The sequence below is a fragment of the Catharus ustulatus genome, chromosome 1 (assembly GCF_009819885.2).
Source record: "Catharus ustulatus isolate bCatUst1 chromosome 1, bCatUst1.pri.v2, whole genome shotgun sequence".
Taxonomy (NCBI): Eukaryota; Metazoa; Chordata; class Aves; order Passeriformes; family Turdidae; genus Catharus; species Catharus ustulatus.
Window position 1 is genome coordinate 105,747,014 of NC_046221.1, and position 15,404 is coordinate 105,762,417.

At 39.1% G+C, this 15,404-nt stretch overlaps 1 protein-coding gene across 2 annotated transcripts; it reads right to left on the reverse strand.

The window, feature by feature from the left end:
• Window positions 1-504: 504 nt before the first annotated feature.
• On the reverse strand, window positions 505-5,439 carry MC5R (melanocortin 5 receptor). 2 transcript variants are annotated; one of them, XM_033077785.2, is made up of 3 exons: window positions 4,992-5,439; window positions 4,800-4,906; window positions 505-3,955 (listed from the first exon to the last, which is right to left on the reverse strand). In XM_033077785.2, exon 3 carries the CDS (start codon window positions 3,867-3,869, stop codon window positions 2,892-2,894), a length of 978 nt encoding a protein of 325 aa, XP_032933676.1. In that variant the 5' UTR covers window positions 3,870-3,955; window positions 4,800-4,906; window positions 4,992-5,439; the 3' UTR covers window positions 505-2,891. The 2 variants fall into 2 exon arrangements, with proteins under 2 accessions (XP_032933676.1, XP_032933666.1); XM_033077775.2 differs by having other exon boundaries at window positions 4,808-5,439.
• Between the last annotated feature and the right edge of the window lie 9,965 nt (window positions 5,440-15,404).

Genomic DNA, 15,404 nt, shown 5'->3' on the forward strand with positions numbered 1-15,404 from the left:
TAACAACTAATTTTTCCATGACTGTCCTGTGACAACAAATTTCCTGCTTACATAATTCTGGCTTGTCCCAGTCTATCACAACACTCAGTGTTTTCCAGGCTCTGACAGAAGTGAGAGTATGCTAAATGTTTCTTTTATTCTGCAGCTAAACTGGAGAAAGAAACGTATTTAAGCTTGTCATGGTATCCCAGAGATATGTATTTTATATTCATTACTAGAGTTTAAGCAGTCTGTTTTGCAGGAAATGTTCTAGCCTGTTTTGAAAATGCTTTCATTTCACTTTCAAGTTGTTTCAGCTCCCCACCTGTAAATCTTATAATGAAGATGTGATGCTGACATCCAGGGAAACATAGATATGAATGTAAATACACTGTATTAGTCTGTAACTCTCATTCAGAATGTTTCTTAAGAAGGTATCTGTTGAAATGAGATGTGAAAGTCTGTAATACAATATTCTCTCTGTGAATTATGCAGCGGAAATGTTACAACGAATAACCAGAATAGTAGGGTTTTCCAGCAATTCAGTTTAATAGTTTCTTCATATAACTGTGTTTATACATCAGACTTCAAACAAAACAAAAAAGGAGTAATATACAATTCAAGAAAATACCTAAAACTATTACAGTTTTGGTTTCCCCTTAGTTGATTTACAGTTATGTACAAAATTGTCTTATTTGCAATACTCAGTGAAGATTTAATGATTTATTTACATCAGCTGGTTCACTATGCAGTGGAACTGTCTCCTTTTGTCATTTACATTCATAATTACAAGAGTCAAAATTTAGAGTATATTTATGGATAGAATTAAGAGATGGACTGAAACAAGGCAAGATTCTCACTACTGACCACTAACATTCTCTGAACTCCCATTTTCAGATACAGCTGAAGGAAGACTCCAGCCCCTAATGCATTGATATAATCAGTATATCAGTCAGCATAATAAGGTATCTCCACTGAAAATAACATTCCCACTCGTGTCAGAGGGAGATGTAGGCGAGCTGGAGGAATAGTAAATTTTAAGCAGACAAAATGTATAACTGGTGCTAAAGGTGCACCTTACTTCTCCTAAGCAAATGAAGACATAAAGTAGGCTGTAAGTGCATGGAGGAGAATACTTTCCAATTTTTCTTAACAAGAGATAAAATTAGGGGAGAAAAAATATGATTTTGTCATAATGTGCAAACTGTGTCATAGAATCACTGAATAATTTGGGTTGGAAGGCCCCTGTGGAAGTAATCTGCTCCTAGTGATTCAAAGCAGGGCCAACTTCAAACTTAGAGTCAACTTTCAGTTCAGTGTAGATTTTTCAGGACCATGTCTGGTCAAGTTCTAAATATCTCTAAAACAGATTTTGCACAACCATTGAGCACCTGCTCACATGTTTGACCACCCTTATGGCAAAAAAATTTCTTAAAACCCAATAAGGACTTTCACCTTGAAAGTATAATCAAACACTCATGGAATAAATCATAAACCTTCTATTGATATACAAGAGTTTTATAGCATGTATAAACCAAGTAAAACAAACATTATTCTTCCAGATTTCTGAAGGAAGAGTTTGTTTTTTCAAAATATATTCAGATATCTAGTCAGTAGTGTACCACCACTTGAAATCTTTTCATAACTTAAATCACACCACAAGATATGCACCATTCATGGTCATCAAGAAATACCACAGCTGCACTTCCTCCCTCTTTTGTAAGCCCAGTGTTTTGCACATTACACAACTGTTGCAGAACAGCAGGTTTATGAAAGCGTGACTAGATGCAAAGTACTCACACAAAAGGCATGAGGGTTTCAGCTTAGAATCCTCTCAACTAAGAGGAAAACTTTGTTTGGGGAGTAAAAGTCAGGACTCTGTTATAGCTACATGTGCCTGATGTTTTGAAATGCTTTTTTTGCCATCATCTGCCATGCCTTTTGATTATCAAACTTGTTTTGTCTCTCCCAACTTGAAAGATGCAATCTACAGTAACACAAGTTCTTCACAGTTAAAAGGCTCTTCTAATGTCTGTACAAAGGCAGCCACTCACTCGATCTTTCCATCTCCACAAAACACTACACAGATACCTACAGGCTGTGCTCCCTTTGCTTCCCCAGCCCTGGCAAATAAAAAAACCAGACAAACTAGAATCAGCTCAGTCTTCATATTCAGCCTTAAAATCCACCTTTGGTACATCTTGCTTCACAGTGATTTGAACTCATACAGTCATATATAACAAAGTGCTCTGTCCAGCCTGGAAAATCTTATGGTAACATGGGCTTCTTACACAATACATATTTTATGACAGTAACAGTCATGACTAGAATACAGGACTGCCGATATGTGTGTGTATGTTGATCATAACTGCTGACCAAGGTATGTGGAGCTTGATAATTGGAGTTACTTCTCTGATTTTATGTCTTCAGAAGGAAATAGTAAATAATCTCCTTGTTAATTCTGGGCATCAAAATAAGGCATGCTTGTTTTTACCTAGAGAGAATTATTTAATTTTTTTTAATCTAGAGAGAGAGATAACACTAAAACCAAAACACATTAAGAGGCTCGTGGTTCATTCACATGGCAGAACTCACTCATTGCATTCAGCAGAAATAAAAATAAGGTTTTCCCTATATAATCCTCTTATAAATTCGAATCTTCAATCAGGTAAATGAGATTCAAAATATTCTTTATCCCCATAATACAGATGCACTGAGTAACTCCAACCACCAGCATGAGAGAGGTGTGTGGAGGGAAAGAAATGAAAAATCACGTGTTAAGAAAGGGCTTCCGATTGCTGCAGGAATCATGACAGTTGAATGAAGAAAATGTTCCACAGGCATTTCACCAGAATTACAGGATGCAGGAAGATGTTGCCTTTCCATTCTCTTTATGGTTTGGCTTTGTTATCTTAATACTTGTTTGATAACCCACAGAGCATTCTCATGCTATAGCAACAAATTATCTCTTTGAAGGTTTTCCTCATTTCCTGGCTGCGAAAGGCGTAGATCAAGGGGTCGATCACCGAGTTGCACATAATGAGAATGAGGTACATGTTGAAGTGAGACATGAAGCAAACACAGTAGAGGTTTTGTGGGCAGGAGATCATCAGGATGAGATGAAGGAAGAATGGAGCCCAGCAAACAATGAAGATGCCAAGAAGCATAGTCAGAGTGATGGCTCCTTTCATGCTGGTTCTTTGACGGACAGAGTTGTACCCAGGCAAAGCAGCGATTTTCTTCACGTGAGTACGAGCCAGGAGGAACATATGGATGTACAGTGAGACCATGAGGAACAACATGGTAAAAAACATAGTGATGAGACAAATGACCACGTAAGTTGATTCATAATAAAGAATGAAGATAATGCCACAGCCCGTGCAAAAGGTCCAGATGCATGCAATAATAAGCCCTGATCTTTTCACTGTCATGATGTTGTGATAACGCAGGGCATAGAAGATAGTGATATATCTGTCTACTGCTATAGCCAGCAAACTGCACATGGAAGCCACCACAGATATGCAGATCATGGAATCAAAGACATTGTCTATATGACGGACAAAGGCATCTTCCATAATGACGTGTTTATTGTTTATTAAGTATATGGTTATGGTCTCCCAAGCATTAGACACACTAACCAGCATGTCAGCCACTGCTAAACTGCAAACAAAAAAATACATGGGTGAGTGCAAGTTCTTGTTCTTAACTATTGCGCATATAACTAAAATGTTTTCAAGCAGGCTTACAATGCCCAGAGTTAGGAACACCTCGGCTGCAATGACCACTTGCTCACATGGCAGTGACTTGTTCTTTGCAGTAGGCAGAGTAAAGTTGCTACTGAAGGCACTCAGGTTGAGTTCAGAAACATAGAATTGAGAGGACGTGTTCATCTCTGGGAGCTAACACGTTCTGTTCCTTCTGAAGGGCTTGCCAAGGAGTGTGGTAAATGCATTTTGCAAAAGGCAAAAGATCCTGCCTAAAAAAAAAAAAATATATAGCATGAAGATTACAGGCAGAATTTGACAACATAAATACCAGTCATTTCTATTTAATTTGGCTTGTGCAGGTTCCACCTCTTCCACACCACATTTCTACATTGATTTAAAATTAAACTTTGGTTGGCTCAGAAATTTTCTACTTATCCTTACTCGGAAATTAAAATCAAAAACTGGTGAAATGATTCATGTACTCTTCATTCATTGTTTTTTTATTCTATCTGGTTCCCTGGAATACTTCCCCAGAATGTCCTGGAAATTCTGCTGAAAAACAAACAAAAACCAGTTTTCCCAGTCCCAGCTCTCAGAGCCCTGAAATGCAGGAGGATGTAGTATTAGCTCCAGCAGAAACTGCTCACTTGAATACAGTATAAAGAAGTTTCTAATATTGACACAATAAAGAACTAAACATTTTCTGTAAGAGATTTAAATGCTTTCTTGACCTTTGTACATTTAATTTGGCATGAGCTGTATCATAAAAACCTCATCTGTGCAGTGTTAACATGCTCATTTAAAAGCATGGTATTAAACACCTAACCAAGGCAAATCCATGCATTTCAGGATACACTTAAGATTACAGAATTGGTGTGGGTAGAACTCTGTTGTAAAATAAGTTCTCTCTTCCAAATCAAGGGTATTTTATTCAATGATATTCTGGTAATGACAATATTTAGGGAAAGTTTTAAGTCATTGCATTTTTAGTAAAGGGAACATTTAGATCTGATTGTCAGTGACTTGTTGCAAGTAGAATTCAAAGCATATCATGCTAAACAATTTTCAGTTTTAAAAAGCCACTTTTTATTTGCAATCAAGAATTAACTGTACCTATTTACCAGAGTTGCTCCTTCAGCTGCTTTTCCTCTTCATTGTCTGCAATGTTTCCTCCAGAGAGCAGAAGTTTCAGCCCCCCTGACATCTGGGGCTGGGGACTCCTCGGTGGCAAAAGATGAAAAATAATAGAGGGAAAGGAATTAGTAAATCCATAGAGTCAAAGCTGACCACGTATAAATTACTTACTGTGCAACTGCCTTTTTATAGACTCCAAGCAATAATGACTTCAGTACTCAAAGTGTGGCTCCTCCTCCCCTTCTTTGCCCCTCTGGACTTCTCTTTCCACAGATCTCACAGCAAAGGCTTGGGGCTTTACCACCATCTAGTGGCCTTCCCCTCTCTTTCTAACTGAACAGGGATTCTGATCTGAAATTCGTTATGAGCTTTCTGTAATATTCAAGGGTGAAATGTATACTAGACGTGCTCCCTTCCTTTGTTTCTTTGTTTTCTTTGCTGTTTCTAGTACACTGACGAGAAGTTCATCCTGCAATAGTACTCCAAAAGAGGAGAAAAGACTATTATTGAAGTGGGAGGCTTATTACTGCTGTAAGGATTTTTCTCATGTTTCAGCTTTGCTGGGGTTTTTTCAGAAATAAGAACCCCACTGTTACAAAACTTAGAGAACACACAGTCAAAACCATGCTACTAACAGAAAATATATTTGAATATTTTTTATTAAAACAATTGAACAAATAAACAGCTGTGTTCTGTACCCCTTACTAGAATAGAGATTTCAATGTAGAAATTGAAGGAGCAGTGCATCATACCAGGATCCCAGGCTCCCCAAGATGGATGTGAATTCCCCCAGGGGTCTAAGAGCTTTTTGCTAAACTCAGGGCTCAGTATTCCAGTGGCTGAACTTTCTCTGTGGGTATAGCAGTGAGGCAACCAATGCTCCTTCTGGGCCTTACCCAAAATGTGGCAAAATCAGCTCAAGTCTTCAACAAATGGTCTCTGCTTCCAGGTGCAGGCTGGGGGATACAAAGCACACACCTTCCTCACACTGCCAAATGCCCTTCTTGTTAGCTGCTAACCAGAGAGTCAGATGCCATGCAGGATTTGAATTTAACTTGACACAGGAAGTTTCTGCTTCTCCAAATCACCACTTTTCCAAAACTTAGTGTGTTGAGGTTTTTTTCATGTTGTATAACAGATGCAAATGGTTATTTTTAACCTACATCATTTTTTCTTAAAGCATCACCACCAACAAATCCCAATTTAACTGTTATATCCTGTGCCGCTTTTGTATTTTCAGTGTTCAGCTAAGGTTTATCATTGAAAAGAAGATAACTGCCAATTTCTACTTACAATATTCCACAGGAGGTTTCTCTATTGTCACTGCTGGCCTCACTCTAACCCTTCACTCTAGGGATGTAGAAATACCTAGGCAATTATGTGAAATATTTTTATGTACAAATAGTCCCTGCACCAAGGGTGATAGTGAAAAGCAGTTTTTTATCCTTTTGAGTTAAATGGTTCTTTTGGCATTATAGAGTTATAGTCAGGAGATTCATTTTGTCTATCCCTTCTCTCCCGTACTGGAAAGAGAGTTTACATTATCACAAACTAGAGGTCACAAACTATGCTCAAGTGCAGTTGTTAAATCTGAATGGATAATGCCAGATGCTGAACACACACACTCCCTGCTGTATCTCACCTATGTGCCAGTTCTGAGCTCTTAGTTCTTTGCTATGACCAAAATAAAAGAATAGAGAAAAATAATCCGCAGTTCTCTTTCTATTCTTTAGTGTAAAGCATGTTTTAAGTTAACTTACCTTAGTTAACTTTGGTCATCTTTTGCATAGTTTTTTATTTTCCTGTTGCAGATCCTGGAAGTCAGAGCCCTATCAGTAAATATTACAGTAATTTCACGATTATAAGCCGCACCATTTTGACTAAAATTTTGGTCCAAACCCAAAGTGCGGCTTACACTCAGGTGCGGCTTATATATGGACAAAGAACAAAAAGTTGCTCTTTTAGTTTGGAGGACAGGTGTCTGCTGAGAAAGGCAGGAACTTCTCTTTGAAATGGAGAATGTAAACCCCCTCTCTCCAAATTATTATAATTTGGAAATCAAGGGGCTTTCAGGCAAAAATATGGAAATTAGGAATAACAGTTCTTTTCTAGGGAAATCAAAATAGAAATACAGTACTACAAAGAAACAAACTCCAAACCCTGACAAAGTCAGAGTACAACCTTACACCCCGTCAGGCAGGGTGTTTGTAGCAGTCCCATTAAATGGTGGCTGCATCCTCCTGCAGTGACAGATGTGGCTCAGTTGGAGCAGTGCTCCTGTACAAGGTGCAGTTTCCCTCTGGAGGTCCAGTGGTGATGTGGAGAAATCCGGTTTTCCTTTGGAGTCCAGTGGACAAAGAGGCTCCCTTAGTGTCCCAAAACCTCTGTTTTTATCTTGGTAAGAAATGTTGGGCTCTTCCCCCTGGCTGGAGCAACTTCCAATGGGATGCAGTAATTTTATCAGTCACACAGTGGGACTCAATGGGCCATTAGCAGAAAATGACTCGTGGAGGAAGGATGGGTTGTGAAAAGATAAAGAACAATGCCCTGCCTGGTTTCAATGGATGGCCCGTTAGCAGATTATCTACCATTGAGATAAGGATCACTGCCCCCACCCTCAACCGATGGTGATAGAACAGATACCTTTTATCACACTCTGTATTGTAACATGCGGCTTATAATCAGGTGCGGCTTATATATGGACAAAAAAACAAAAAGTTGCTGAAACCCAGAAGTGCGGCTTATACTCGTTGCGGCTTATAATCATGAAATTACTGTACTTGTTCCTGTGTTCTTATATCTAGCAAGAATGTGCAAACATTGTACTCTTTCCCCTTCCAATTACTTCTCTTTCAGCATCCCAACTTGGGTTTTGCTGTTGTACATCACAGTCTCTTGTTAAATTCTGTTCTTTCCATTTACCATTTCATCTGTATGTTCAGTTTAACAAAGTTCTTTGCAGACCAGCTTAACTGCTTTACAAAAGTTTTCAGTGTACCTGGTAGGGCTCAGCAAACCAGGCAATTGCAGGAAATAAACTACACATCTGACAGTATGGTTTGGCTGTTATTCCTCAGAGCAATGCCAAGTTTCTTACATATAAATTATGAATCAATGTTTGGATTCTTGTTCCACAAGCCAGACACCACAGGTGTAAACCTTGGTACAATTGCCTATGCTACACCAAAAAATACTCCCTTATTTACAAAGCTTGCAGAAAAATTGCCTGCCTGGAAACTGAGTAGTGGAACAGATGCAATTGTTTCATGTTAGACAGTGAAATGAAAAAAAACTTCTGTTCCCCCCCTCCAAAAAAGAGAGTAAGCAGCTCATTAGTGTTATAGCTTGACAAGCAAGTAACTGAAGGGATACACAAACAGCAGTGAGTGCAACAGGCAAGTGAGTTATAAAGATTTGAAGTAAAGGGATATGGGAGAAGATCTTTGGATTCTCTTGGGAAGAATCCAAGAACAGCTTCCCAGCTGCAGGATCCTGAATGAATAAGCTTGTCTTTCAGATGCTCATGATCTCAATGTTAGCTCCCTCAACCAAGAAATTTCTTTGGGTTCAGGAAAAGAGATTGAAAGTGCTACAGGAAGACATCAGTGAATAGAAGAAGAAAAATAGGATTCTGGCAGAAAAAGAGATGCCAGGGCCTGTCTCCGTCCCATGCCACTCTTTTCAATTGTTAAGTGGTGAGAGAGAGCAGAAACCACTCTAGACACATATTTACCTCTCAGGCTTTGTCAGCAACCAGACTGGGAGCCACGACAATGTCACTGGTAAAAAGAGCCAGGTCCTGCTTGCCATCAGCACCTCCAGTGACCTCTCCAGAGCTCCCCTTCGCTCTGCTCATCCACTGGAGCTATACTGACAGCTAGGGCAAGTTACATCATGCCAAAACCAGCAGGGAATTGCCACCTGCATGATAGCAAGATTCTGATTTCATCAATAAATGGATAAATGAGGCCGATGGAAGGACCTGCTCCCAAAGAAGTTTCTGTTGAAGAGCCAGTTACACTCAGATGCGTTCTGGTATTCATCAATGCTAATCTTAACAGGTTCAGAGAAGAGTGTTAGTGATGTTAATGAAAATTTATCAAACTTGTCTAGTGCTAATACAATTAAGTAATTTGATTCCAGTATCTTTCTGTAACTCTTTTTATCTGTTTGATGAAAATATCTTTGTTCTGCATAATATAGCTGGGATAGGTGCTCTTGGCCTATTTACTAAATCCCGCTTCTGTCTAATTCTCGCCTGTGTTGTTCATCATCATATTTCAAAGTCACAGAGAATCCTTCCAGACTGCTCTAGAGATAACCTTTAGTTGAACCAAAAGGGAAGATCACGGCCTTCTCTGCATTCAAATCGCATGACAAAAGTTCTTTAATTTCTTAGACTGAGAAAACTGTTTGTCCTGGCCTATGTACTGAGTAACCTTGTCTGAGCTTCATCAAGGTCTCCACTGTTAGCTCCTCAGCATTATAGTCAGTTAGCCTTTAGTAAAGACAGTCAATTAATTGAGATTGAGGAAAAAAAAAGTGATGACAGACTGTCAGTATTTCAGTCACCTTACCTGTCCAGGGGATGTCTGAAAGCCTAAAAGTTAGACTTTACAGTAAGCAGAGGCAAAGTGAATACTTTACATCATGGCTCTAATCTTCAGATCAATGTCTGATTTATTTTTTTCCCAGAAAAAAAAGGAAGTCTGAAAAATGGCAGCAATATATCAAGTAATTTGTGCCCTATTAAAGGGTAGGATCAGCCATATCTAGTATGACTGCACTTGCACTTTTTGCCACCAACTCTTTCATCTGAGTCCTTCAAAATGGTTTGAGATAGTCACTGGCCACTCTCAGGACCTATCAGTGGTGCTTCTTGCAGTAGAGTACAAGCTGAAAAAGATGCAGTACAGTACATTACAGTACAAGTGCAGTACAAAAGGCATTTAAGAAAGGCTTACCCTAGTAACCTAAAATGGATGATGTTTTAACCAGCCTCCCAAACTGTAAAAGAGGTTTAGTAACCATCATTTTTATGTACCACTAATTGGAGCAATGAATCACCCCCTAGCCTTTTGGTAGAGGATGGGTCAGCAGCATAGACCTGGTGAATCAAAAGTGCCAAATGCAGTCTCCACAAGGCACAGATAACCAGCAGGAGACTGTAGAAACTTTCTGAAAGAAAAGAGAGATAATGCCATAATCTACAAACAGACTGGGATAAAGAAAAAAAAAAACAGCAGGTGTTGATTTGATACTTCTTTCTGGGGGGACTGGTTGAGACCCCAGAGTAATGTAAAATCTTTTAAAGAACCTCAGCAGGTTGGAGAGATGAGCAGAGAAGAGCAGTGTGAAGTACAACAGAGGCAAATGCAGGGTCCTACTAGCAAGGAGCAAACCTTCCGAACACAGTTCTTAGATCATCCTTCTCCACTTTATTTTAGTACAAAGTATATGTTCAAATCTACTTATTTGAGTGTAAAGAGGCATGCATTCCTTGGAACAAGTGAAAAAATTCTGATTTCTGATTTTTTTAATAAACTACTGGTGTAAAGAGATCCCTTGAAAAGCTGCTGTCTTCCACCTTCCTTTCCTCCAGAAAAGCAGAGTACAGCAGGAACCCTCCCCTGGGAATGCTGTGCTCCCCCATCCTGGCCTGGTTGCTTGGTCTGAGCAGGGAGCCTTGACAACTCAGTGTCTCTTTGTCCTGGTGTTGGCACTTCAGCATAGCACAAATGTGGAAAGGTAACAAAGCAGCTGAAGGAAAACCTCAAGGAGATGCACAGTGAGAACAATCCTTAATTCTCTGTGTCACAGAGAGACATTGCTACACACAGAAAACTGCAGCTGCAGTAACATGTGAGCGCTGCTCCTGTCAAGGCAAGTGCAAATGTTTCTGATTCGATGCACATAACTAAGCATGGATCCATGTAGCACAAAGGCAATTTTCAAGAACACTCTGGCAAACAATGTCAGCATTTGTCTCTTTAGAAGTGATGTTCAATGCTGATCTAACATCTCTGTACTGTATGTAGGTTCTTTCCTCACTTTCTGTTCAGGTTGGCAAAAAATGCAGCGACTTCCTATTTAATGAGGTGGACCTTAATCTAATAAGTGTATCAGAGAGGAGAATTAAATAATAACCATTTATTTCAGAACTCCGGTTTTTTCTGTCAGTCCCTTACTACACTATGTTTTCTGATCTTTATGGCAATAAAGGCTTGCAATAAACAGTACCTTGTTATGTCAGGATTTTTTTTTAAATCACTGTATCCTAACATTAAAAAAGCAATATTATTTCAGAAGTTGGAATATTTTTCCTTCTAGCATTTACCTGCTAAGGAGTGAAAGTGTGGAGTATTGCTGTGGCTGAAATGCAAGCTGTCAAAATAAAAAAGGTAAATTATGTTAGCCAGAAGCAAAGAGATGTGCAGAAAGGAAAGCAGTTCAGTATCAAATTTGAATGCAGAATATCTTCTATACCACAGTGCATGCAAATGTATTCTTGAGAACTTAAATCATTTACAATAATACATTTTCCTCAATGCTGAGGTGTTTGCTGACATACAAAACTCAAGTGACTCTGGCATTATTCCTGGCATTTAAAATCTCAAGCATTATTAACCCCTCACAAAAGCAGAAACCATTTGTCCTGATATATTTGATGTCTGATCCAGTATTAAAAGTGAACCTGAGAAAAGTCTTGTCATACTGATTTGGTGAAGCTGCTGCTATGATGCACCTTTCTGGCTTTCTTGAGTTTACTAAGTGTCTGGTTACAGAAGATTCTATGATAATTTCCTTTGAGCATATTTTGAAAGGTGAACAAAAAGCCCTTTCCTTTCCCTCTCCTCACCCAAACAAACAAACAAACAAATAAACAAACCACAACATAAGAAATACCAAATGATTTCAGAGAGAGGACAAGCAAGCTCTGGTTCTGATGAAATTTAACCCTGATCCAGTACATGGATTAGTCATTCAGCTAAGAGGGATGGCAGATTTGTGTCTCCAAGAAATCACTTACCATTGGATCAGTTGGGAAATCAACTTCTGCAAGAGCTAAGATGGACTATGCAATGGTTACTCAACTAACTACATTTCTTCATTGCATCTCTGGTGGCTGATAAATAAAAAGAAAAAACAGTACTTGGCGTCTACAATTTTTATTACTTCCTTTTGTTCAGCTCCTCATTAATTATAGGGTGGAGGTCAATGTTGGCTAAACATCACAGCCTTCAGAGTGGTGAATACCTGCATCTTTGTGAAAGTGCTTATTAAAGATGTTGAATGCTTACCATGCACATCAAATTCAACGGCTAATTGAAAGCAGAGGTGGGAATATTTCCATTTAGGGATGAAAGACAAACCCCTCTAACTTCTGGGCAAAAAATAACGCTTTAATCTTTAGGAAAAATCCTTTTTTTTTCTGTGAATCTGTACTTGAGTTGCCAGCCTTCATGGCCTCCAAGGCTGACAGTGAGAAAACTCCAGTACTCCAGTACTAAGAAATTCCCTGGGGAGCTGAGAAAGAAGATGTAATTGTGTAGATCTTTCACCAGAACATGACAGGAGCTCCTTTTCCACATGTCCATGTAGGACACATCAATGGACCAGCAGTTTGGTACCACCAAAACAGCACGGCCCTGTAGTTCTGGAGTCTGTATTCCTAGTGCTCTCCGGAGATTTATACAGCAAGGATTGCACTTGCTAGTATAACTCCAATAATGTCATATACAGCTAGAGAACATGGCTCTGATTCCTAAAATCAAGTATACTTTTGTTGGTATATCCTGGTCTGTCAATGACAAGTTCATATGCAAAAATTCCTGAAGGCCAGCAGGGAACAATTACAGTCTGAATTACAATTACAGATGCACAGTTTTGTAGCAAAGAATTAACCTCCTCTGGGGAAAAGAAAAGGTTCAGGAAAAGGAGTAGCTGTGTAGTAAATTTATATGTATGCAAATATTTTTTTCTTCAACAGGAAGGGGCAAATTAATCCAAAGATTTAGATGAACTAGAACAATCAGGACAAAGATAACTTGCAAGTCACCAGTCTTTTCTCCAGAGAATAAATTTGCAGAGAGAGCATGTTCACAGGTTCTTATTCAAAAGATTAAACAAAAGGAGCCTCATTTCCAGCAATGAGAAAGAAACTTGGTCAGTGTACATCTCAGTTTTATGAACAAAATTAATATTGACCTGCAGGACCAACATTACCACCATTTCTGGTAAAAAACCAGGAGACACAAAGTATACTTCCCAACACAACACGAACTCAGGCTTAGCAGTAGGACAGCTGGGGTTTTGTCTTAATACACAGTGAGAAGCAAACAAGAGAAAATCAATTATCTCTTTGAGTGTGTTCAGCTAATTTGAGGTTTGCAATAAACTGATGGTTTTTATGCTGAGTTAAAGTGAACTGCTGCCAATGTAGTGATTATAGCCACGAGAAAGCAGAACAGCAAAACAAGTAAAAAGTCTTCTTTTCCAGGTTTACAAAAGTCTATTTTCAGCAGACTAAGCAAGACCAGGAAAAAAATTGCAGTGCTTCTCAGTTATAAATAATACAAATAATTAAAATACAAAGGCAAATGAAAGTTTAAAACTACATTTAAACGAGAGATAATCTAATCAATGAATGAGATTTCCACCTCATCTTCATTAGTCCTTCTAAATTTGTACATTTTCAGTAACTAGATGCAAGAAGAGTCTCTTTAAATTATTTTGAGATTGTCATAGCAGGTTCATGAAGTGCCAGAGAATAGCAAGAAGAGTATGGAAATTGCTCCAGAAGCAATATCCTCTACAAGTTAGAGGATACAGTGAGGAGTAGTTCAGGACTCCTGAGTCTGTGGAATAGATACATTTTTTTATCCTGATGGTTTGTGCTGGATTTAGCCCAATGCCTTACAGTGGGATGATCAGTGTCTGACCTGGCACAGAATGGGGTAGGTGGGCAATAAGCGCCGCCCTAAAGCGTGACACTATCAAGTTAAACTATCAAAATTGTTCAAAGAAATTTGAACCAGCTGAATGCGTCTGTGTTGCTTCAGAGCTTTGCATCACAGCCAGATTCCTAACAGAGGATCAGAACATTAACTTCCTTGCAAATTCAAACTGCTCCTACACCCTTTCTAGCTGCAATTCTTGCTAATTTAACATTGCAGGCTAACGTGCCAGCTACTTGCAATTGTGTTAATAAGGCTTTTTCCATGTGAATATGTGTTCATTACACACAGCCAATAACAACAAAATACACAGGATCTTTACCTTTTAGCCCTGACCCTGTTTTTTTTTTTTTTTTTTTTTTTTTTTTGCAAAATACATTTCAGAATATATTTTCAATAACAGCAGAATGACTACTACTTTTGAGATTCAGCACATATGTTTGGGTCACCAAGTATTGACTGAAAGGCTAACTCCACCAAAGGAAATCTTTGCCAAACCACAGCATTAGACACCAAAAGCACTCTGCTACCTTAAATGGTTCTTACAAACACATAAAATAAATACGATTGACCTTACTCATGGATGTGTTTGCTAACAAACTACATCTATCATCAGGAGTACAGATGTATAGCAAATGCTTTTTGTATCTACCAAAGCACAGCCCGCTAACAAGGGGGAGAGCTCACTCAGACTAGCTGAGGGAGCCTTTTAGTGGATGAGGGCAATGAAGTGACCACCCCCAGCAGAAGGATGACAATGATACCTGCATTCCTGCTCTCCTGACCCAGAGCAAATCACAGCATTTGAAAGACCATATACTTATCTAAGAGGATGAAGAGTTGAGTACTCTGAGGTTTGTTACTGTTTCGAACACGGTGCTGATAGAACACATAGTGCAAGGAAGAAAGGCACTAATACCAGCTTCTTCTGCCTCAGAGGAGAGTCCTGATAACTGCTATTAAGGAATCATGACTTACACTTGTTTAATCCTCTTGCCTAGCCAGAGAGCTCACTTTGGCGTAGACTCAACAAACAGCATCTTCTACAGCAGTCTCTTGGATCAACAACTCTTATTCCTAAAAGTGGGAGGCTTTGGAGTTGAAGCTCGTGACTCCAAGGGGGTCTGCAATGGAGGCACCACTGGCCTGGGTGAGAGCTTGGCCCCCAAGGCTATTCCATGAGTGGTATGCATTTCCTTTACAGCTTACAGGCCTCAAATGCAGCTAATGCTATATTTATTATACTATTATTTTATTATACAATTATGTTTATTATACAATCCCAATCTCAGTGTAACTGTGATAGAAAGCGAGTCAGACACAGCACAAAGGTTAAAAAGACCAACTCTGGTAGCTTCCCTCCCTGTCTCAGGATACAGGGCAGCATCAAGTGAGCTCACCAAGTGAGTGATGCTTGTAGGACAGGAGCAAGAGCTGGAAGACAAAGCTGTAAGTAATATTCCAAAGCCTTGGAGGTTGGGAATGCACACAATCATGAGAGGAAGATCAAATTCCATTTCAACTTCCACCATCTATTTCATAACTGAAATATCAACGAGAGATGTGACATTTTTGCCAGAAGAGTTCCACTGGCACACTTAGCTGTACTTGAGCAGATGGAGATGAT